The sequence below is a fragment of the Beta vulgaris genome, chromosome 9, assembly GCF_026745355.1.
Source record: "Beta vulgaris subsp. vulgaris cultivar EL10 chromosome 9, EL10.2, whole genome shotgun sequence".
Taxonomy (NCBI): Eukaryota; Viridiplantae; Streptophyta; class Magnoliopsida; order Caryophyllales; family Amaranthaceae; genus Beta; species Beta vulgaris.
This window is the reverse complement of record NC_079210.1, coordinates 4,303,652-4,329,134: the sequence shown is the minus strand read 5'-3', so window position 1 is coordinate 4,329,134 and position 25,483 is coordinate 4,303,652. Positions and strand designations below refer to the sequence as shown.

The following is a 25,483-nucleotide window of genomic DNA, read 5'->3' as shown; positions in this document are numbered from 1 at the left end:
TTCAAAGCCGTGACGAGCTTCGCGAACCAACATCTGGGAGCCTGTTTGAGACCCTACAGTGACTTACGCAATCGACACACCAATGAAGGATCTGAGGCATCAAACCCGAGGGGGCAACTTCATATAGACTTCGTCATCAAGATCACCATGTAAGAAGGCATTATGAACATCCATTTGATGAAGCTCCTAATTCTTGGGTGCAGCAATGACCAAAAAAGTCCGAACTGTTGTCATTTTAGCCACCGGAGAAAACGTTTCATTATAGTCAATACCTTCTTGTTGATGATTGCCTAAGACCACGAGCCTGGATTTGAGCCGTTCCACCTCGCCGTTTGACAAATATTTAGTCTTGTAGACCCATTGACTACCAAGTGCTCTTTTACCGGGAGGAAGTGGTTCCAAAGTCCATGTACCATTAGCCTCTAGAGCCTGAAATTTCATCCTACATAGATTTCTGCCAGCCAACACTCTTCATCGCTTCTTTAAAAGATTTTGGATCAGTACCATTAACAATGGCGGCAAGAAAATTAAGATAATTTACAGAAAAATTGTCACAATAATGAATGTAATGTGCTAAGGGATACGGAGTACCTGAAGGATGATCGGAAGACGAAGTCGGGAGAGAGGAAGACTGACTTTTAGCAAACACGGTATTAGTAACATGATTACGAAGTTTGATTGACGGAAACTTCTTACGGAAGCCACGTCCCATGGCTTCAATTGACGGATCATCATCATCAGCCACAATAGGTGGCGGTTCAGCCACTTTAGGTGGCGATGTGGCACTGTCCGAGCCAGCTGCCGCTAGAAATCTAGCGGGCTGGGGCAGCAGCAGTAGGAAGACGCTGCGGTTCTGACCTAGCGAGCGCTGGCTTGCCAGCGTGCACGGCAGGGTCAGCTGGCTCAGACGTTGCGGCAGCTGGCTTGGCGTTGGGTTGCGGCTGCTGCGTGGGAGCTGTCGCACCTGTTTCACGGCCACCTACTCCCTGATCACTCACACTCCCTTGCCCCGAAACATCACAATCATCATCACACACACCAAAATCCAAAAAAATTTCATGAACATCAACATTTTCTTCAACATGAGGATCAATATTCACATCCTCCGAACAACCAAACAGAAAAACATCCTCAAAAAACTTAACATCACGAGACACTAAAAACTCTTTTGAATCAAGATCATACACATTCCACCCCTTTTTCCTGAAAGGGTACCCTATGAATACGCATTTTCGACTTTTGCTAGCAAATTTATCACCATTGGTCTTTTAGTTGTGAGCAAAACAAAAGCATCCAAAGGTACGAATAGCATCAAATGCGGGTGGTTTATGAAAGAGGATTTCAAAGGGTGTTTTATTTTGTAGGATAGGTGTAGGAGTTCGGTTGATTAAATGGGCTGCTGCAAGTACACACTCCCCCCAAAAATACATAGGCATTTTATCTTGAAATCCCAAGGCTCTCGCCACACTCAAAATGTGTTTGTATTTTCGCTCGACCCTCCCATTTTGTTAAGTTACTTGTTAACTAACCATTACTCAATAATTTTTTATTTACTTTCATCCATTCTCTTCCTTTTTATTCTATATAATATTTACATTTAGCAAATTCATTATCTTATTTATTTTCTTTGCAATATTATCTTATTGCAGCGCTACAAATACATAGCAACTGTGTTTCTTAAGAATCCATTATAGAATGAGGCTGAATGGGATAAAATTTTGCGTAGTGGTTATGCAACGGGTGATAGATCTTATACACCAGCATCTACAACCAAAGGAAAGGAAGTGATTGCTATTGAAGTGGAAGGTTCTTGTGACTCTAAAGACACTCTGCGTGATGATATTCAAACCCCCAATAATGAAAGCAAGTCTCCCATTATCTCTATTGATATTAAAAAGCGTAAAAGCGGTGAGACTAGTAACATGCCCAAGAAAAGTACAAGGGCTGATGACATTGATACATGTCTTATTCCGAGGAAATCGTCTGTGAGTCAACCTCTTAAACCCATAAACAGACTTGATGAAGTTTATGATATCTTGGAGTCGATGGGGATTGCTGAAAAGTATGGGGATGAATTTGTTGTGGATATTCTTGATAGCTTTAGCAGTACTCCGGGTGCCATCGATCTTTTCGTCTCTTTGCGTAATGATAGATGCAACCTTCATTTCTTGAGGAAGCATTGTGCACTTTCAGATGATGTCAGTAGGCCAGATATGCCTATAGATAATGATAGTATGTTTTATGACTGAGATGGTTGTGAAGGATAATCTAGTTAAAATTGTGTGACTTTATGTTAGATTGCTTTTAAGTTAGTGATTTTATGTTTAAGTCTATTTTATATCATGTGGAACTTATTATGGAACTTATTGTTTTATTTATAACTTTTAGTTATTTTATGTTTAAGTTAAGTTAACTTCTAGTTATTTAATGGTTACGTGATTTTAACTTGTAGTTATTTTATCTATTTTATATGTTTGTCTAAATCAAATTGCATTAAATATATATCTACCTATGTAAAATGGATGAAGATTTGGTGCAACAAAGTTCAACACATATAGCATTGCATGAGATGAGAAAATTGACAACCCAAGTTGAATGGATGCCTTTACATTTGGGGGGGAGAACCGGAGCATCATTTCATACATAAGATGTTGATAGTCCATCGTAATTTGTGTAAAGAACAACTTCGCTATAGAAAAATATTTATAAGTCTTGCTAATATCCTTAGAGAACAATAACTCTTATTAGTAGCTGGTAGATATATAAGCATTGAAGAGCAACTTGGGTTAGGTTTGTACATACTGGCTAAACCTGCTTCTATTCGTGATACTGCTAAAAGATTTCAACACGCAACATCAACTATTTCAAAAAGGTATTACAAGCATTGGAAGCATTGTCGAGTCAAATAATTCGACCATATCAGAGTTTGTATGAAACACCTCCTGAAATTCAAAGCAACATCAAATACTGGCATTTCCTTAAGGTACTTATCCTACATTCGATGACATTATTTATAATTAATTAAAATAATCTAATATCAACATGTATAGTCTCAATGTAATGACGATATATACTTTTGTTTTTAGGATTGTTGTTGGTGCCATAGATGGTACCCTTATATAATAAGTTGTTGCAGATGATGTAGGCAAGGCATTTAGAGATCGTCACGGGGACAACAAATGAAATGTGATGGTTGTGTGTTCACTTAACATGTTGGTTACACACATTAATGTGGGCAACGAAGGGAGTGCACACGATACAAATGTATGGACGTGAAGCTTAGGAGATGCTAGAATGGGATTCCCTCATCCACCGTCTGGTATTAGCTAACTTATATTGCCAGACATAATATGGTAAAATTCCTGGCACGTTAACAAACTAACATTATGATTGTTGTACACAGAAATACTATGCAGTCGATTCAGCGTATCCTAATACACTCGAGTACTTGAGTCCATATCTTGTACCTGGGTTGAGGTACCATTTACCTGACTTCAGAAAAGGGACTCCACCACATGCAGGGGATATATGAGCAATTCAATTACCGACATTCTTCTTGTCGAAATATAATTGAGAGGGTTTTTGCGGTTCTCAAACAAAGGTGAAAGGTTCTAAAATCGATGCCGCAAATGGACGAGACTAATCAATCGAAAATTATTGTAGCTTGTTCTACCCTACACAATTTTATTCGTTTGCATGATCTAGGGATTCCTTTCACACACCAAATTCAAGTAATGGAATAAAGAGCTGATCATAATATGTACGATGATAACAAAAAAATAGTTATGGCGAGTGTTCGACAACAAATAACTGAAGAAATATGGGAGTCAATGCAGAATAATCCCGAGGTAATGGAGCAAATTTTTGGACAAGATGAAGACGAAGAATTAATCGATTATCAAAACTAGTTAATGTTCGATAGTATTATTATTTTTCCTAATAATTCAACTATCAAAACATGTATTTTTTTCATTTTAACAATGACAAGTATTATTGTTGTTATTATTAATAGTATTAGTATTGTCATCTATCAAAAAATTTTACTTTGAACAATGACAAATATTATTGAAATGTGTACTTCTTAGGCTTGAATTATCATTTCAAATAATTAGCCAAATCATATATGAAAAAAGTATTAGCAAAATAATAATTATCAATATTTAAATATTATTATTATTATTATTATTATTATTAACAAAAATAATATTAAAAGCAATAGTAATAGGAGTAATAATAACAATAATAATAATATAATAATAATTGTAATCATGATATTAATATTTATAATTGTAATAGTAGTAATAATAATAACTGAACTGAAAATAAGTTGGGGTGAACAGGCCCTAAGAGGAAGAAGATAAGGGGTGGAGGTCTACCGTGGAAGTGCGCGAGCAGGGGGGCTTCGCTGGGGAAGCGCGCGGGGGGGGGTGGGGGGGCTGGGCTGCACGTTAAGGGGAAAGAGATGTGAGGGGGGCGCTTGGGTCTGGCAGCATGAGCAGCGGAGGGGGTGATTAGAGATGAAGGGAGAGGAGAGGGGGGAAGGGCAACGGGGAAAGGGGGAGGTGCGGTAGTGTGGGTGGAGTCGAAGGGTGGGGTGGGGGGCTGCAGTCTGTTGTGGGGGTGGGGCTGCAGGGGTGAGGTGGCTAGGTGGTAGTGGTTATGGAGGAAAAGAAGCAGAGGAGTGAAAAAAGAGAAAACCTATGTTTGCAAGTTACCACCAAGTAATGGTCCATTTTGAGTATACACACCTCAAAGGTGGAATTATTCCCAAATTTATGAAAAATAGGACTGTTTTGGGAGGATCGTTCAAAAATTGGATTATTCTCATAAAAAAATCCATAGAAATATCAGCATTAAAAAGTCAAAAGTAATCACACGTTTCCCAACATTATTAACACACAATTTTGAGCAATACTCCATAAATATAATAATGATACTAACAAAAAAAAAAAAAGTTTTGGAGGGAAAGAAATTGTCAACGTCAAGTTGAAAATTTAATTTGAAAATCATAATATGACATTTAATTGCCAACGAATGTATTAATTAATCCTTCCTTTCAAAAAAATATTTTAAGTGTTGTTTCTCCACAAAAGCCCTATATTTATTTATCCTTCTCCACAAAAAATCCGAGTAGAAATTATAAAAATCGTATAAGAGTCAAAGCTTTACACATAACAAAAATCAAGTATAACCCCAAGACAACAGATACTGAAACCAAAGATACAAACATATACTGATATACACCGCCATATTTATATTTCACTCATACTCAAAACTAACAGAGATGGGAAAACCCCAACTTTCGAGGCTGAAGCCTGATACTACAGCACTAGAGTAACTTCACAAAAAACTTATCATTAGTGCGTGTCATTTCCCTTTTGTTAGCTCCACGTTTATTCATCCATTTACTATGGTGGGAATTCATCCCATCCATCTTAGCATAGGCTAATATATACTAGTATACTACCACAGTCCACATGCACTATATGTTACACGGTACTGCTACTGGCCTTGAGCTACAACATGTAGAGACCAGGGCTTTAGTTATGGGGCTGGGCTTCGCCTCCAACAGCTTGGGCGTCTTGTGGAGAATGTGAGCCGCAGCAGCGATGACAGCGTCCTCCGTACCCCCTACCACAACAACCATACCTACAGTGGCCACCACCGCCGTAGCCACCTCCACCGCCACCATAGCCGCCTCCACCGCCACCATATCCGCCTCCACCGTAGCCACCACGCCCACCATACTGATCTGGATATGCCATGGTATTTCTCCCTTGAACATTAGCTTCATCATGATTAAAACAAATCAATTATTTCAAGACATATACATATTACTCACTAATCACTATGTTCCAATTAGTTTACTCAATTGCTTTTCAAAGTCAATGTTATCAACTTTGACCATATCTCCCTCCAACCTACAAGAAAAAATATTAGATATGTTGTCTTAGATATTCTTTTAAGATTTTTTTGTCCCAAACTACCTTTAAATTTCAAGTTTTTGCGAGAAACTACCTTATAAAAAATTATTGTCCTAAACAACCTTAATTTACAATTTTGTTGTTGACAACTATCTTATATCGATTTCCGACGTTAACTTTTGTTTTCTCAATTCAAAATTGTGGGAAAAACAAAATTACCCATGTGGAAATTGAGGAGAGGAATTGTTTCAATTTTAGTTAAAATAGAAGATGAATTTAATGGTGGATTAGTGGTATAGAGTGTCACGTAGATATGAGAAACAGTGCGCACGCACACAGGAACATGGGAAAATTAGGGTAGGAAAAATTTTAAAAAGGGTTTGAAGATGCGAAGTGATATAACGTGATAATAAAAAGCTGAAAAAAACAAAAATCAACACCGGAAACATTGATAATAAGGTAACCGTCAACAATAAAATGGTAACTAATAAGATACTTTGAGACAATAATTTTTTTTAGAAGGTAGTTTCTTGCAAAAACATGAAAGTTAAAGATAATTTGGAACAAACAATCCTTTTTATAATCATTACTAGTCAAAAGATGTTTTTTGTACATTGTTTTAGAAAAACAAATTTGTACCAAAACATAGCAATCCAATTAAATCCTGGGAGATGACGACAATTTCAGCTTTCTTTATGTTTGTCCAGTTGAAAGCTATGCGAAGGAGATGACCTTTTTTGGAGAAAATTTTTTCATGTTTAGTTTTCTACGTAATAATTTAAGAGACAAGGAGTTCAAAAAGGAAAGATGCTTAGGCTCACAATTAGAATTTTGGATAACATGTCTTACAACTGTCCTAAAACTTTAGCATTAAGGACATGCTTAACAAACTGTCATTAAAATTTTAGCATCAATTTTAATAGGTTCTCATTGTTAGGTTTTATTTTAATAGTGAAACTAGTTATTAGGCCCGGGTTATGCGCGGGTAAGAAAACACTTCATTTATCAATATAATACTTTATGATAATAACACTAAATACAACTTAGCCTAGTGGTTTGAACTTTAATATATCAACTTGAGGTCTTGGGATCAAACCCTATTCTATGCAATTTCTTAATTTTTTTATTGCACATGAATTACATGAACTAAAACTCCCTAGGGAGAGCGCCACGTGACACAGTTTCTTGTTTTTGCACGACTTTTAATATATTTGTATAGATGTATAAAATAGTTTTAAGGTATAGGATGTGTATCATACATCTGCACATGATAATTAGTTACCAACTTTGCTAAATTTTAGTTTGCCCATCAACTTAACATTAACATCAATGTTTTTTTGAGGATCTAGTTAGAAATCAGTTACACATATCTATACCTTAGTGTTGTTTAGTCTAAAATAAGTGTTACTTTTTTTACTACATTATCTTAATCAATCTTTTGTATGTTTGTTAGTGCATTGATTAATACATCATAGTTCCATTATTTCTTCATAAAAGTTACGTGATTACTTACTCCCTTCATCCCATAATATAGTGCTTACTTCACATTTTTTACGGAATTAAGGAAAATGGAATGAGTGGTAGAATTTCCAAAAAATACATTTAATAAAGTGCTTTTTTGATACTTTTGTATTGAAACTAGTTATTGATTTTCTTTTTCCTTTAAATAAAATCAAAAGGCAATAAATGTTCCTTGGAATAATGGTGTAAAGCAATAAACGGGGTCACATGTTTTGAGAGAAAAGTAGTGTATTTCGGAAAGTTTGTATAGAAATTAAGGATAATTTAGTGCAAATAAATTGACAAAAAAGAAAATAGGCACAATATTTTGGAATTTTTTCCTTGAATAATGCAAAAGTGGGTTTTAATTCCCAAAATATGCCCCAAAAAAAAAAATCCCTGCGTACCGTCCACGTAGGACGGCACGCGAGAAACTGATTTTTTTTTTGTTTTTGCCCAAGAAAACCGCTACTCTGAGTAGCGGTTTACTTAGGCAAAATATTGCAAGCACAAATCAAACTCTGCTACTTGAGTAATGAACCGCTACTCTGAGTAGCGGTTTATACAGCACACACACAAAAAAAAAAAAAATTTTTTTTGTAAACTGCTACTTCGAGTAGCGGTTTTGATTAAGTTGAAAAAAAAAAATTCTCGCGTGCTGTCCTATGTGGACGGTACGCAGGGAATTTTTTTTTTTTGGGGCATATTTTGGGAATTAAAACCCACTTTTGCATTATGTAAGGAAAAAATTCCAATATTTTGGGACACCAAAAAAGGAATGTAAGCACTATATTATGGGACGGAGGGAGTACCTTACTAGCTAGAGGATAAATCTACGAAGGAATTAACTTAACAATTTTTGGAAAAATAAAATCAACACTACGATAAGTATTAGGAAATAAAGAGAAGAAAAACAAAAAGAATAATGTAGGGATAGATAATAAGTTTTGATACTAACTTATTTCACTGTATCCTCCGCTCCCGCCGCCGCCGCCACGAGAACCGCCACTAGAGCCACCTTTTCCCCCACCACTAGAACCACCTTTTCCACTACCGCCACCATAGCCGCCGCCGCCACCGCCACCGCCTCCACCTCCCTTCCCACCCGTTCCACCTCCAGAGCCACCTTTCCCCCCTCCTTGACTGCCCCCACCTCCGCCATAACCACCCCCACCCTTGCCTCCACCACCACCTCCTTGACTTCCACCCCCTCCACCACTACCTTTGCCTCCTCGACTTCCACCACTTCCTCCATGACCACCTCCTGATCCACCTTTTCCTCCTTGGCTACCTCCACCTCCTCCACTACCACCTTCTCCTCCCCCTCCTAAGCCCCCTTGACTACCTCCACCTCCTTTGCTACCTCCTTGACCCGATCCTCCCGAGCCACCTTTACCACCGCCTCCATAACCACCTTGCCCTCCTCCTCCACCTCCTATGCCTCCTTTTCCTCCACCTCCTATGCCTCCTTTTCCTCCACCACCTATGCCACCGCCTCCTTGACCGCCACCACCAACACTGCCTCCTGCTGAGCCTCCTGTTGAGCCTCCTCCTGAGCCTCCTTTTCCTCCACCTCCACCTCCTATGCCTCCTTTTCCTCCACCTCCTATGCCACCGCCGCCACCAACACTGCCTCCTCCCGAGCCTCCTTTTCCTCCACCTCCTCTGTAACCACCTTGACCTCCTCCTCCAGAACTACCACCACTTTGTCCACCACCTCCTTGACTACCTCCTCCTCCATATGCTCCACTCCCACTGCTTCGTGATCGATCGTGTATGATATCCCCATCCACTGCATATGCAAAAGAAATCTAAAATCACCTTAATATATATAGTAGTTAATTGCACAACTTATATCTTCTTAATTAAGAGTGATGACTTGGAAAAAAGGTAAACAAAGAAGCAAGATCCTAATGCAATTCCGATTCTGCCATTTCTCAAAACTCAAACCATCAAAATTCCTATATTATTAATATTTGCCTACTTATATCAATATTTCTTATCATCAAAATTTTAATCTATTAATAATCATTACAAAAGTAGCACTTTTCGATACCAAAATATAACTTGAACGTGCAATATTTATTTTTATTAAAAATTTCCATTTTAATTTTTAAATGCAAATATCTAAATGCCTATTCTTGATTTCGATTTTCAATTTTAATGTTAAAGATGGAAATAAACGGTTTGCCTTTATAACAAAAACCTCTAAGTACCATACGAGTATACGACCAAAGTTATATATTTGTAATTGGCTCATTTGGAAACCTCCAAATAAACAATGAGCACAATAATAGCTTTTATCGCAGTGAAAACACCGAAGTGTAATAATATTGATTACGTTTATACAAGCTAAGAACCTAATAAATTTTAGGCGGTTACGTATGTTCCTTTTTTTGCAAATTTATTATCATTGATATTGAAACTCAAAACTAAAAATTATGTTACATTGTTTCCCCAACAAACAAGACAATGTTAACACAATATGACAATAATCCTTTAAGATTGTTCCTAGGCATTAGTCAAACTAGCCTTCATATGCACGCGATGCGTGCGTTAATTTCAAAATTTGTTATTCTATTAGATACTCCATTCGTACTTTATTTATGATTAAACTTAGGGCCTGTTCTCTTCGGCATAAAACAGCTGAACTGAACTGAACTGAACTGAACTTATCAAAGCTGAACTGAACTGAACTGAACTTATCGGAGCTGAACTGAACTGAACTGAACTGAACTGAACTGAACTGAACTGAATTGAACTGAACTGAACTGAATTGAATTGAATTAAATTGAATTGAATTATATTACATTGAAATAAATTGAATGTAATAAATATATAAATAATATTTTAAACAATAATAATATGAATATAAATAATAATTATAATGATAAGTAATAATAATGAATAATAATAATAGTAGTATTTTGAATATTTTAAATGAAGTTATAAATAAATAATATTAATAATCATAAATTAATAATAATAATAATAATTAATGATAGTAATGATAATTAATAATAATTATTTTATATTATTTGTATTAATATATTAATACTTGACGATGATATATAATAACAATAATATCTAAGAAGTAAATTAATATTACTATTTTCATAATTAGATTTAATAATTTAAAAATATTTAGTAATAAAATAATGATTGGGTTGGACCGCGAAAATTACATCATAAACCGTCTTGACGCGATTTGATTGGTTTATGGGCTAAAAAAGTGGGTTTATTTGTGCTTTGACCTAAACCATGTTCCTCCTAATAATAATAGTAATAATAATTAGTAAAGCTACAATAAAAAAAATATATAGAAACAACAATAATAATAATAATAATAATAATAATAATACTTAATAGTAATGATATATATTTAAATAATAATAATAGTAATTAGTAAAATAAATTATACCAACATAATAATAATATTTAACAAAATGGTTATAAAAGAATAGAGCTGAACTGAACTGAACTGAACTGATCTGAACTGAACTGAACTGAACTGATCTGAACTGAACTTATTGGAGCTGAACTGAACTGAACTGAACTTATTGGAGCTTAACTGAACTGAACTGAACTTATTAGAGCTGAACTGAACTGAACTGAACTGAACTGAAAATAAGCTGGGGAGAACAGGCCCTTAAATGTGAAAAATTCAACAGTTAGATGAATTTAGATATATTAATTCGCTAATGTAAAAAAATAAAAAGGTTGTGAGTGATTGTTAACATTAATTTTTTGTGAATGAATATTGAACAGAAAGAACAAAATAATGAGTTGGTTTAACTGAATTAAAGAGTATCAAAGGTAGTGAATGTTCAGACTTTTCATGTGCACGTTAGGTATGCCATCTTTTTTTATAAGGTATAAATATTTTGTCCATTTAATTTTTTATTGAAGTATTTGATGCATATACCATTTTAAACTTGTTTTAAATGGCAAGTTGGAATGAGAATTTTTAAATAATTTGCTTTTGTAATTTTTTTCATTCATTAATTAGATCATTAAGGGTATTTTAGTCACTTCAAAAGAGGACACCACACCTCCTCCCTTGGCTTATATAATAGAGATTATCTACTTTTACTATAAATAAGAAAGCATATATGAATTTTATCATTTATACATCAAAACTAGCCGTTGGTCTTGTAAGAGACCACTTAATTTTAATTTAAAACTAGTTATTAGGCCCGGGCTATGCCCCGGGTAAGAAAAAATTTCATTTATTAATATAATACTTTATGATAATAACAATAAATACAACTTAACCTAGTGGTTAAGACTTTAGTATATGTACTTGAGGTATCGGGATCAAACCCTATACTATGCAATTTTCAAAAAAATTTATTGTACATAGATTACATGAACTAAAACTCCCTAGGGATAGTACTGTAGTGGTCAACACTGCTCTTCAAATGGTATCATGCATACATAATTAATTCTAATGAACATGCAAATTAACTTATTTTTAAGGATGCAAGAGATATGTTTAATAATATTAACTAATTACAATGCATATTTGTAATTTTGTGGAAACATGAATCACTAAGAGATGTTAGATGAGATGGTGATTCTTTGAAAATCCTTACATAAGGTCAGGGGTTTGATCCCAACCTTCAGCATATTTATTAAATGATGACCACTTGACTTTGTTGGTTAACAGACACGTAACGAAATTCCGGTGGCAAGAGGAGGGTGCCACGTGGCGCATCGATGTTGTTACGCACGCCTTTTAATATATTTGCATAGATTAGCTAGGAACGGTCAAAGTCTAATATTAAGAAGACCATCTTTTTTTAATATTGTAACCAATTTAATCTATTTAGGGACGAGTGTAATCTATTTTCTGACCAGTTTAATCGATTTTGTAATGATATTCTTTAACTCATTTAGTTACCAGTTTAATTCATTTAGTGACTAATTTAATTCATTTCGTAAGACTACCAAGTTATTTTTAAAATTGTCTGTTGTAGTTCGAGAATCAAAAAATAAAGAAAGGAGAAGAGAAGGAATACCTAAAACAGTGTTAGGTTAGAGTGAAATGCAATGTGCTTGTTAGAAAAAATACAATATTAGGTTCGTATAATTTTATGTTAAAATTAGACCACCTATTCTAATAATTTGTGCAAGACTAGCTCTTGTCCTGGAAGATACTTGGCGAATTATTTACCAACGTGTATTTGAAGTCTTCAAAAATAGAAATAATACCTCGTCTTTAAATGATTTTTTCTCACACAAAAACCAGCATGAGTATTTTTTAATATAGTTAGTTTAGTGTATTAGCATATCAAAAGAAAGATCATGGGTTTAAATTTTGAAACACATATTTTTATTGTTTAATGTCTTATTATGTCTCGTGTGACCGTATGGAGGAGAGTATATGTGTTTGTTTTGAATTATATATATATATATATATATATATATATATATATATATATATATATATATATAATATATATATATATATTAATAATTATATACTACCTCCGTTCTTTTTTAGTTGCAACGTTTGACAAATTGCACTATTCATGTTCTCTTATTTGATCACATTTATTGATTTATATGTTAAACAAAATATAGTCATGTGGGGTCTTGTTTGATTCGTTTCGATGTAAGCTTTCATAATATCAAATTTTTATAATTTTTACTTACATATAATTAGAGATAAAACGATTTAAAATTGTACATTGGCAAGCGTGAAAGTCAAAACGTTGCAACTAAATTGTACAGAGGTAGTATATTGTAAGAACTCTTCTTATCAAAAAAAAAAATTGTAAGAACTCAAGCAAGCTTACTTTTCTCCGTTGTGACCTCCGCTGCAGAGTTCATCTCAGACTTAGTTTCCTCAGCCTCATCACCTGTAAATTATATTATCGACCACACTCGTTCAGTCTAATAACCCATTAAAAAATAATCTAAAGCTAATGACCTTTTATAGGAGTACATATGTATATATTCATCATTCATGATCGGGTATAATTCAAATGACGAGATTATTGTGTAGAACTAACTGATACTTACGCTTATGAAGTTTATAAGCTGGGTTACTGTCAGCTGAAGTAGGTGAAGAGATTAGAATTGCAAAAGCAAGCAGTCCTACTAAAATATAAGCTTTGAACTTCATTGTTCAACAAACAAGTTGGCTCGATCGTTTGATATTACAAAGAGTAATACTATTGTTAGCAACTTAGTAAGAGTTCCTCGAAATGGCAAATTTATAGAGGAAAAATATGGTGAGATATATAATGATTAATGAGCTTTCAATTTGGGTGCGCCGTATACTGTTAGCGGATATAGCTGGACCGATCAGGATAAACAGTTGAATTTTGGAGTTATCATATGATGTTTTATGAGTTTATGTTTTTTGTACATACAAAATTAAAGGTGTGTCAAGTTGTGGCCTAATTGTGGGTGTTTCAAGTTATACGTACGTGGCTGAAGCCTGAAAACCTGTTGTGAGAGATTGGGCTTGACTGTTTAGTGTTGACGCATATAGGGGCAGGTGGAAGCCTAAGAGTGTGGCTAACTAGTCCTTACAAGTACATACGTACTCACTAGCCATTACTATTCCATTCCTCTAACGAGAAGAGCAACTTAAAGACACCCTATAACGATTAACGGAGCGGGCAATGTTGGTCCAAACTCCAAATTCTAATGGTAAGTCTTATGGAATAAGGGTCAAAATTTGTAAGTAAGAAATTAAAGATCAAATAATAATGGTAAACATATACAAGTATTAATGTTGTTTGGGCCCAATAATGCCCAATGGGCCACTGCATGTCTCAAGCTGCTTGCCAACACGACAGTCTTCATGTGGGACCCACCCATCTTAAATCCTATGCCAAAATGGCAGGGACATTCTTCACAAATTCCAACATCTATAAATAGGGGGGGTAGATCCCCATTTATTGAGTAATAACTTCTAGACAAACTACTTCACAAATCCCAATTAATACACATCAACTGACTTGATCGTCGGAGGGGCGATCCCGGATCCACCCCCAAGGTAGTCTAACTCTCGTCTTGTGCAGGTCTCTCAGCATTCCTCATTAACCCTAATCTCGATCCATCTCGCATAATACAAGTTTTTACTCGAAACAGGTTGGCGCCGTCTGTGGGGAGGTCGAACTAAAAGTCATGGCCATCACTCGGAGAAATAGGAGACGAGAAAGAACTCCCGTCCCTTCTCATCATTCGAGGGTACCATCCCATGAGGTGGCTGACGAGACAGCGGGGAACCCCCGGCTGGCCCCTGTTCTCTCGTCCCGCCACCAGCATGTCCTCGAAGAAATTCATCCTCGGGAGGCGACCAGTGCAGTCAACCCGGGGGCGCCTCGAGCTAGGACAGCTCAAACCCTAGTGGGGCTCCCTCGATATGAGTAGGCCAGCCCTAATCCTGTCACTCAGCAAGATCTCCAGCAGCTAGCTGACCGCCTCAGTGACAATTTCGAGCGCGGCCCCCGAGCTCTGATACTGAACTTCCAAGTAGGAGGGGAAGGGACTTCGAACAGGCCCCATCTGCCTCCCATGTCTTGACTGGTTATGGATCGCAATCGAGAGGGGAACCTCGACCAACCCCAGGTCATAGCCCTCTATCCACCGAGCTCGCCACGAATATCTCGAAGGGCAGCTCAGGTCGCCCACAGCAATGGGGGCGCGCGTCATGTGATCAATGAGCGTCATTTGAGAAACGATAATCGTGACGCTCGCGAAGTCTTGAACGAGAAGCGGCCGCAATCCAAGGCGAGGAACGTGCCCCCCAGCCCTAACTGGGAACAGAGGGAACCTCGAGAGAAGGAACCTCGGGAGAAGGAGCCTCAGGAGGAGAGGGAGCCACGTAAGGAGAAGGAGCCTCGACATCGTTGGGGCCATCGAGAACGAGCATCCAGTAGCTCTGAGTCAAGCCACGAGTCAGCAGCTCAAATGGGTAATCTGGGGTTCGTAACTCCCTTCGGGGCGAACATCATGAGAGCCATCACCCCTCGAAAGGTCAAGGTTCCTCCCATCGACCATTATGATGGAACTACATACCCCCATTGATCATCTGGCAACATTCAAGGCGCAGATGAGTGTGCAAACTAGCAGTGAAGCTGCTTGGTGTAAGTTCTTTCCAACCACTTTGAAGGGGTTGGCCTTGACCAGGTTTACAGAGCTCCCCACCGGAAGTATATCGAGCTTCGCGGCTCTCGAAATAGCCTTCAAGCAAATCTTCATCGCCGGTAGAAGGCATCGGAAAACTAGCATTCACCTCATGTCAATTAGACAACGGAGAGATGAGGAGCTAGCCGACTACATCAAGAGGTTCAACGAGGAGTCATTGAAGGTCTCCGACCTCCAGGACAGCGTCGCGTTCACTGCGCTCATGTTCAGGTTGTACCCTTCGAGCAGGTTCAAGCTCAAGCTCGCGGAGAGTGAAGCCTCATCATTTTCAGAAGCTATGAACCTTGCTCAGAAGTTCATTCAAGCCTCCGACATCTGCAAAACACATGAGGAGCCCAGCTCCGAAAAGAGAAAGCACGAGTACACTCCTCGAGCGGACAACCCCAGGGATGTCCCTCGAAAAGAGAAAGACACGAAGCCCCGGTTGGAGGACGACGGGCACGACCCTCGGTATAATCTGAATCGGAGAGAAATCACTAGTGGAAAAATAAGGAAGGGATGCGCTAAAAAAGGCCCTTAGGGCTGCATATTCTGACAGCAGCCCTTTCCATAGCAGCCATTCACTTTAAAGGAAGGGCTGCAATTTTCAAGCGCAGCCCTTCACAAGGATGTGAAGGGCTGCGTTTTTAGACTAAAAACACAGCCCTTCTTCAAGTGAAGGGCTGCATTTTTGTCAAAAACGCGGCCCTTCACTTGAAGAAGGGTTGCGTTTTTAGTCCAAAAACGCAGCCCTTTTGGACCCCAAAAAAATAAAAATAAAATTATTAAAATCGAAGGCTCTAAACATCATTAAATTATTAGTAATAATTGAAATACATGATTGAATTCGATAGATGCTTCATGATGGTAGCTAAACTTGAGTGAAAGATTACAAATATGTTTAATTTGTATAACAATGGTAAGATGCTGTTTGTGATCATAATCGAAATAATCTTGATCTGGAAACGTGAAATTCAATAATGCCAGACAGCCAGAGTCCAGACTAAACTAGCTATAATCGGATGATTCAAGCCCAAATCTCAAGGGGGTCTAAAAATATGGTTTGAGATTGATTCAAGTAATGTGGTTCATTGAATCACACATGCAGAAGATGGATGCAGTTGACAAAATAATGGAGCCCATGAGTTTGAAAGTAATTCTAAATTGTTGAAGCTAGTACACAAATAATGGTCTCTATCTTCCTTACAACCTTAGATGTTGCAGAACCAAATCCACCATCATCAAACCTAAAATTCAACAATACAATCAGTTACACTTAAAAAAAAAAAAAAAAAAAAAACCCCACACTCGAGTACACCTAAAATTTTCTGGAACTTTCACATTGACATTCTCACTTCCTAAAAAACAAAAAAAAAAATTGAAAAACAGAAACTAAAAAAAAAAATGAAAAACATAAACTAAAAAAACGAAAATCAGAAACTAAAAAAGCGAAGAATAGCACACATAAACTAAAAAACAAAAAAACGAAAAACAAAAACTAAAAAAAAAACGAAAAACAAAAACTAAAGAAACGAGTATTGATGGAGATCTGAACGAACGAACGACGGAGGAAGCCGTCGGTGGATTTGTTGCGTCGAGCGAGAGTTGCGACAATAGATTTGAACAGTAGCAATGGTCAGGCGACTGCATTCTTCTCGCATTTTCTCTCTCCTCTCTCATCCTTAACCTCCACCTCCTCCGTTACATCATTCTTTCTCTCAATTTCTCTTGTTCTCCGACGATTCTAATTCTTCGACGCCTTCTAATTTGGTTGTAGAACAAAGGTTTCAAAGAACTCCTAATTCTATTTCTCCTACATTTTTGCGTGGATTTTGTTGCCTAATTACTCGAATAAGGTTTCGGCTTTTCCCCAACTTCCATATATTCAAAAGGAGTTCGACGATCGACGGGTTGAGGAGGAGGTGGCGTCGCAATGGTCAGGCGGCGTTGTTGAGATTTAGGAGAGGAGGAAGGCTATCTGATGGCGTGAGGGAGGGATGGTGAGAGAGAGAGAATGAGTGAAGGGAGGAGAGAGAGAATCAGTTCTAACGTGAGAGAGGAGAGAGAGAATGAGATTGTGCCGCTTAACATTAACGTGAGAGAGGAGGAGAGGGAAAACCTTAGCCGCTTAACATTTTAAGCCCAATGCGCGCTTCTTTTCAAATAAAATAAAAAAAACCCATAAAGGGCTGCGCTTGTCTAAAAAACGCAGCCCTTCTTACAGTTAGAAGGGCTGTGTTTTTTAGACAAGCGCAACCCTTTTCAAAAGGGCTACGCTTTTTCTTCAAAAACGCAACCCTTATGTTATGTAGGGCTGCGCTTTTTTTAAAAACGCAACCCTACAATAAAGAAGGGCTGCATTTTGAAGAATACGCAGCCCTGCAGGCGCATCCCTTCCTTTTTTTTCCATAGTGAATCTACCTTGACATCAAAGGAAAATACCCTTTGCCGTAGCCTAATCCCATCCGGACTTCCGTCAACAACAAGCGGGATAAAAGGCTCTCGTGCGAGTTCCATCACGATTGTGGTCATACTACACGTGACTGTCGAGAACTAAAGAGAGCGCTAGACAAGCTAGCCGATGAAGGGAAGTTGAACCGATATCTGAAGGACCCAAAAGAGAAGAAAGTCGAGCCCCGTCAAGAAAAGCAGACTTGGAGTGACGAGACTGCAGGGTATGTCAACGTCATCGCGGGAGGATTTGCCTCAGGCGGCTTAACCAGCCGCTCTCGAAAGAAACACCTTTATACCCTGACACACGGGAGTGACACGACCTCTTCCGCAGTATGCCCGACTATGACTTTTAAAGATAGCCATCGACCTATACAAACCCTTTCCGTGATGGGGCTCTATGTAACTGAGAACCCCAAGAGGTACGAGAGACCTCGACCCGCGGACAGGGATGAGGAGGTGTGGGCTTTCTTCTGAATTTCAGGTCTGCAGTTTAGCTCCGGTTTACTGTCATGCTTGATGAGATGCTTGTTTTGATGTTGTGCCATGGTGGAAGCAATTATGCAGCTAGCTTGTGGTTCTTTTCTAAACATGTGTTTGAGTGATTTTGGTTCCTGAAGTCTCACTTAGTTTTCATTAATCAAACATGACCATCAATATTTTGTAATTTTTTCTTCATCTTTTTTTCCTTTTTTTTTTGACAGCACATACAGCTCATCTTTTCTTTTTTTTTTTTTACTTTTTACTATTTGATTTGAATACTTTGTATGTTAATTCTATAAATGATTAATTTATAATGGACTACAAGTGATTTTTCTTACTCCCCTAATTTCTTAAAATTCATTAGAAATTATTCAATCAATAAGGGTTCGATATTCAATCAATCTAAGCATGAAAAACATTCTAACACAAAACATCATATATTTCACAAAAAAATCAGACATAAGAATCATAAACAAAAATCAATATTGACCCTAACGAGGACCCTAATGATGATTTCTAACCTATAATCTAAACAAAAATCATAGTACTCCTAATCTAAGAGAGTACTACTTACCTCCACCATGCTAGCCTACTGAACTCAATGAGCATTAGCAGTCAGGACAGCTGTACGAAATAGATAAAGCCAAAAAAAAGGAAATATTGAAATTACACATCCCAAATGACTTGGAGCAATTGAAAGACCCTGAACCAGTGGCGTATCTAGGAATTTACTCATGGGGGTACGAATACGTAAGAGCAACTTCAGTGGTTAGCTAAAACAATACTTGGCTAAAGATGGCACATCATTTTCCTTAGCTAATTCTATCTTTAGCCAACTTCCCTTTAGGGTTTAGCTAAACTATTTTGTTGCTTAGGTAGGTCCCACAACCACTTTTTCTTTTTTTTAATATATAAAATATCACTTATTGAGAAGCTATTTGTTGGGTGGGACCCAACATTTTGGCTAAGCCAATTTGCTCTATAGAGCCAATTTGCTTAGCAAAGCAAAACTCCGTTTTGTGCTCCAATGGTTAAGCAACTAGCTAAATATTTTGCAAAATTGCTAGCAAGTCCTTTTTTTGCACCATTGGAGTTGCTCTAAGTAGTTAGAATCGTTAAATTTTTTTTTTCAAAATAAAGCTTTATTAACATTTTTTTTTCTCCCTAAGTTTAAGTAAGAGCTTAGATATAATTGCTAACTATTAAAGTGTTCAATGTTTCAATTTAAATAACCAGATCTTTGAAAGTAAGTTGTTCAATTAAAAAACAATTGTTTAAGTATATAAATGAGGAAATTTTTTTCTCCTTAAGTTTAAGTAAGAATTTAGATATAATTGCTAACTATTTAAGTGTGCAATGTTTCAATTTAAATAACCAGATCTTTAAAAATAATGTGATCAATTTAAAAACGGGTAGTTTAAGTATATAAATGAGGAAATTTTGAGGGAAAAAGAATAGAGACAAAATTATTATTTCGGAGCTTTTCTTTTTGTGGGCTTATGAATTTGTAGTTGCAGAGTAATCTTACTTATAAATTTTTAGTTTCACACTAATAGCCATAGGCCCATAGAGAGTAGTATATAGTAGAAGTGTTGAAGATAAATTAAACATGAGTCAAAGAGGAGTAATTAATAGGAAAAAGACAAATTTGTGGGGTTTTGAACTTAAGACCTCCTCATGAATTCATGGATCTTTATTTTCCCTTCTGTTACCAACAAGACAAACCTCAACATATTGATTTGTTTTCATTATTTTCCAGAAATAATGGGGGTACAACTGCATCCCTTGTACCCCCTCTAGATCCGCCTATGCCCTGAACCAATATCGATGATGACAGAAAAGTGAAAATAATTTGAAAATTGATAAAACCGAACAGGGGGAAAAAAAATGCTACCAGCGCCAAACTTTTCAACGATCAAATTGATCTGCTCAGCTGGAGTATGGTCCAGAAAAACGCTTCAGTCGAAAAACCCTACATCTTAAAACAAAGACCTACGTCTAATTGAAACCCTACTTTATTAGTTTTTATTAGTTTAAACACTGCGACCCTGTTCATATTTACTAAAAACAACTGAACTGAACTGAAAATAACTGAAATGAATTGTTTATGAGAGAAGGAAATTAAGAACTGAACTGAATGAAAATAACTGAAATGAATTGTTTATGAGAGAAGGAAATTAAGAACTGAACTGAATGAAAATAACTGAAATGAATTGTTTATGAGAGAAGGAAATTAAGAACTGAACTGAAATTAAGCAGAAATGAACAGCCCTACATTTAAAGACAATACTCTACCCATTACTTAGTGAGAGACAAAGTTAAAGAAGCAAAGTTGTAAGAAACAACTTGTTCCAATTTCCAGAAAATAATTTGATCCAATTTCCGCATAAAACATTTAAAAAAATAAGAAAAAAAAAAAAAAAAAATATCCGCGCAAAACATTAAAAAAAATCCGCCATAAAATCCATACATCATCATCATAAATCATCATCATCATACATCATCATCATCATACATCACCATCATCATACATCATTATCTGTTGAATTTTTAGAGGAGGAAAGAGAGAAACTTGGAAGGATTAAAAAGACTACATTTTTATATAATTTCATACATAAATAACTAAACAAAACAACCTTTATAAAGGCATACAAAACACTACTAATAACATGTCCACGCACTATGTAGCCCAAGACTTGCTATCCCACTAACTAGACCATTATCTAGACCACTACTTGTTAACCCACTAACTAATTATTAGCAACTAATCCTAACTATTAGGAAAACTATTTGACTGATTTTGGAGCATAATCCAACACACCCCCTTGCTTCAAAAATTTTAGGAGCCAACATTTAACATTATGTCACAATCTTGATTCTTGTTAATTCTTCCCACATGATGGACTTTCATTTTTTTTATCTTCATGTAACACTTCTCTCCATTAACATGGAAGCACTTCTCTTCCTAATGTAATGCACTTCTCATTACCAACTTTAAATTTATTGATGCACTTCTCATCAACCTTCAATAAATGGAGCACTTCTTTCCATAAACTCTATTTGACGTAGTCTTGCAAATTTGACCACATCCACTACTACAACTTTGAAAATCGTCTCTGCGTTGAGTACGACTTCCACACACTCGTAAAGATTACTCGATCTTCAACTCAAACAATTTTTTATGCCCTTTTTTTCACAGGATTAAAATCCATTTTCATGGGCTAAAAAGGAACCCAACAACACATCACACCCAACCATTACTTTCATGGTTAAACACAAAAAATTTCACTCAAACAAAAAAATTACTCACAAACAATGAAATCAACCTGCATTGCTTGTTTCTTTTTACTCAATTTTATTTTTAATACTTTCTTTCTCTCTCTATCTCTTTTTTTTTTTTTTCATCTCTTTTCTTTTCCCGGATCTAACCTGAAGCTCTTGATACCATGTTGAATTTTTAGAGGAGGAAAGAGATAAACTTGGAGAGGATTAAAAAGACTACATTTTTATATATTTTCATACATAAATAACTTAACAAAACAACCTTTAAATAGACATACAAAACACTACTAATAACATGTCCATTATGTAGCCCACTACTTGCTATCCCACTAACTAGACCATTATCTAGACCACTACTTGTTAACTCACTAACTAATTATTAGCAATTAATTCTAACTATTAGGAAAACTATTTGACTGATTTTGGAGCATAATCCAACATTATCATCATCAGCGGCAGCAGCAACATCCTCCGCAAGCATAATCATCTAAAAATAACCATGATCATGATTAGTTATGATAACCATGATGCCTAAGAATTCAGGCTTACAAGAACGTTAATCAAGATTAATTAATCCTCAATTTCAAACAAATTAGAACTGTGACATAGCTCCTATCTGCAAATTATTGTGGGCTGTGAATGGAAAGTAACAAATGGATCTGCAAATGGAGTATCAAAGCCCTGTATAATCACATGAGACCTGAAAAAGTTACCATTTTATTTCTTCAGGTGTTGAGCCACAACTTGCTGTGGAGCAGGGTCTGGACCGTGCCCTACTACGGGACCTACTACGGGAGCTGCTACCACTGGCTTCACCGCTTGCCCCAAAGCCTGCAGGGGCCCTAGGCACTTTAGGGACAGGGTCTCGTCGGTATACGGAAATAATCTTCCTGTCCTCAGCGGTTGGAGCATCACCCTACCAAGCACACAAGATATATGAGTATTGTTGAACAAAGGAACAACTACAATTTGTCATCATCAAAATTCTTAGAATACAACAAGTAGTACTCTTACATAACTGCAATGTTCTATACAGATGTAGGATTCTTGTATGAACATTTTGATGAGTTTTCATTCTAAGCCATGTAAGCATTGTGAAGCAGAGCAATAGGGAATTAAAATCGGAACACAACCATTATTAAATTGATGTAACATATCATGGAGATGGGGAAATTGTTGCATTGTTAAATAGAGAATTAATTGTCATACCATTTCACATATACATGAACAGAATAGAAGGAGATAAAAATGGAAAAATTTAAGTGATCCATATAAATCAGCATAGATGTATACTCTAGCATTAGGATTAATAAAGTTGGGCAATTGAGCTGAGACCTAAAAAGATGTTATTCAACTTCGGAATCTATGCATTGTGCTAAGTAATTACTGAAAGGCTAGATGCAGACACAAACAACACTAGACACAAACTCATGACCAAAGCCCTATCATGTCTTAATACTACCTCATAGTCACGGAATTTTTTCTTGAAAAATCTGGTTCTTTCCTTACAATCTTCAGCGGTGATACCAGATCTGCCGATCTTGGTGCAAAAAAGTGCTGCAAACTCCAGCCAAAATGCATTATCAAAAGCTCTACCGATCGATCTCTCACGTCCTTTACAAATGTCATCGAGCAAGTCCAAAAATGGCATGTTCCACTCAGCCTCCCAATGCATCTACAATAGGAAAAACATCATGATCAAAGTATGGACTCTTTTTTGAATTATTAAATTATGGACTCTTTCCAAACATACATTTGGACGCTCGAAAGTTGAAGCACTCATTTGTTTCCGCTTTGGCTTTGGCTTTGGCTTCGGCTTCTGAGAAAGAAAATGGTTTGAGAGGAAATTTACAAATTAGTTATACACAAGGCCTAACATGGAAAATCACAAATTCACATACAACCACCAAAATTAGAGATGAATACTTGCTTTTTAGATGTTCTTAACAAAAGACAACAAACCTTCTTAAGTCACTTAATAACTCAAAGTGATACATTGAAAGACATTGAGCAATCTATGGCTTCTAAGAGTGCAAAAGACGGGCAGCAATTTGTAGCAAAAAAGACAGGCAATTGAATGGAATTTAACTTTGCACACCACATTACTTTATAATTAATAAACTTACTACACCAAAAAATGCCATACCAACAATTCTTAGCTATACCCTACCCAAGATTGCCAGAATTGAATCGAATTTAACTTTGCACACAACATTACTTTATAATTAATAAACTTACTATACCAAAAATGCCATACCAACAATTGACAGGATGAAGAAAACTCCTTTCAAATTACGAATTTCACTTGAAGAAGTTGAATGAATCAAACATAAATAATATTCTTGAAATTCATAATCCCAAACACAACCTAAATTTACTTAAACTATTTAGACAAAGTGATTCATTGCTACAATCTACACCAACAACCAAAAACAAAAATTATAAATAATAATAAAACTTATAATAATTTGCATAAAACAGAAAGAAAAATACCCACAATTGAATCGCCAGAGTCGGCAGAGCTGCAGCTTCCTTCTCCTTTTTTTCTCTTGAGAGCCATGTCTCCAATTTATATTTATCCGGATGTATGGTTAAGTCTCAACCAAATGAAGTCTTTTCCAATCAATGCAGAAATCCAACAAAGAATCTACCTTTTCAGCAGAACTCCTAGGGGGGAGAAAACTTGAGTTAATGCATGTATGATGTAGGCTATGTTCAGTTCACCTTATTTTTGCTTATTTCAGATCTAATCAGATCAGATCAGATCAGATCAGATCAGATCAGAAAAAATAAGTTCAGATCAGATCAGATCAGAAAAAATAAGTTCAGATCAGATCAGATCAGATCAGATCAGACCAGATCAGATCAGATCAGATCAGATCAGTTCAGATCATATCATGCTTATATTTAAAAACTTATTATTATTAAATATCTTTCACTACATATTAATAAAAATTATAATAATTGAATATTAATAAAGTACTCATTGAGACGAATCAAACAAGACCCCACATGACTATATTTTTTCTTATATATTGAGAAAAATCTAAAAAATTATCTCTTATTGTGAATAGTGTCAAGATTCTAAGTGACAAAGATAAAAAAAATACAAAGGGGGTATTATTATTTACTAGTACATTTGTTCAAAAGAATTATTATTATTGTTGTTGTTGTACTTATTAATTATTAATATTGGTAATTATTATTAATCTTATTGTTACCATTATAAATGTCATTGTTATTATTATATTAAGTTATTTTGTTGTTATTAAATAATAGAAAATTAAAAGCCACGTGTTAAGAACATAAGATTGACGCAAAAATAAGAAATATATAAAATATGATATCTCAAATTCATGATAACGAAACTACTATGTTCGGATTACATTTCAAAATAAGCTAAGTGTGAGATACAAATTATAAATTTAGATTCGGTATACCTCTTCCTACCGAATTTCAAATCTCTCTAGCTATTTGAAGTTGCACGATATTTATTTATTTTTTGCTCAAGTCATAGTTGTTTGTATATCTTGTTCTATTTTATATGGAAAAAAAAAGAGTTCAGTTTGCCGACTTCTCAAGTGTGAAACTTTTTTTTAAGGGAAAGTGTGAAACATTGTATAAGTGCTCTTATAAAATAATGACTTGAGTTATATAATTATTTTTAGTAATAATAATAATTATGATTATAATATTAT

At 36.0% G+C, this 25,483-nt stretch overlaps 2 protein-coding genes across 5 annotated transcripts; both read right to left on the bottom strand.

Moving 5' to 3' along the window:
* Positions 1-5,231: 5,231 nt before the first annotated feature.
* Positions 5,232-13,784, bottom strand: LOC104902791 (glycine-rich cell wall structural protein). 2 transcript variants are annotated; one of them, XM_048636703.2, is made up of 5 exons: positions 13,452-13,780; positions 13,226-13,288; positions 9,058-9,216; positions 8,383-8,946; positions 5,232-5,788 (listed from the first exon to the last, which is right to left on the bottom strand). In XM_048636703.2, exons 1-5 carry the CDS (start codon positions 13,552-13,554, stop codon positions 5,541-5,543), a joined length of 1,137 nt encoding a protein of 378 aa, XP_048492660.1. In that variant the 5' UTR covers positions 13,555-13,780; the 3' UTR covers positions 5,232-5,540. The 2 variants fall into 2 exon arrangements, with proteins under 2 accessions (XP_048492660.1, XP_048492659.1); XM_048636702.2 differs by having other exon boundaries at positions 8,383-9,216; positions 13,452-13,784.
* Positions 13,785-21,992: 8,208 nt separating this feature from the next.
* On the bottom strand, positions 21,993-24,487 carry LOC104902757 (uncharacterized). 3 transcript variants are annotated; one of them, XM_010690659.4, is made up of 5 exons: positions 24,283-24,487; positions 23,539-23,604; positions 23,248-23,460; positions 22,499-22,701; positions 21,993-22,272 (listed from the first exon to the last, which is right to left on the bottom strand). In XM_010690659.4, coding segments are annotated over exons 1-5 (546 nt in total). In that variant the 5' UTR covers positions 24,346-24,487; the 3' UTR covers positions 21,993-22,271. The 3 variants fall into 3 exon arrangements, with proteins under 3 accessions (XP_010688961.2, XP_048492772.1, XP_010688960.2); XM_048636815.2 differs by lacking the exon at positions 21,993-22,272 and having other exon boundaries at positions 22,287-22,701; positions 24,279-24,487; XM_010690658.4 differs by lacking the exon at positions 21,993-22,272 and having other exon boundaries at positions 22,288-22,701.
* Between the last annotated feature and the right edge of the window lie 996 nt (positions 24,488-25,483).

Bases quoted from the DNA above. Each gene is read 5' to 3' on its own strand.
- LOC104902791 (XM_048636702.2), bottom strand. From the start codon at position 13,554: ATGAAGTTCAAAGCTTATATTTTAGTAGGACTGCTTGCTTTTGCAATT. The intron at 13,289-13,451 runs GTAAGTATCAGT...TATAATTTACAG, and splicing joins AGCTTATAAACTTCATAAGC to GTGATGAGGCTGAGGAAACT. The intron at 5,789-8,382 runs GTTAGTATCAAA...ATCATGATGAAG, and splicing joins CGGAGGATACAGTGAAATAA to CTAATGTTCAAGGGAGAAAT.
- LOC104902757 (XM_010690658.4), bottom strand. From the start codon at position 24,345: ATGGCTCTCAAGAGAAAAAAAGGAGAAGGAAGCTGCAGCTCTGCCGAC. The intron at 23,605-24,282 runs GTGGGTATTTTT...TTTCTTTCTCAG, and splicing joins CCGACTCTGGCGATTCAATT to AAGCCGAAGCCAAAGCCAAA. The intron at 23,461-23,538 runs GTATGTTTGGAA...TTCCTATTGTAG, and splicing joins CAACTTTCGAGCGTCCAAAT to ATGCATTGGGAGGCTGAGTG.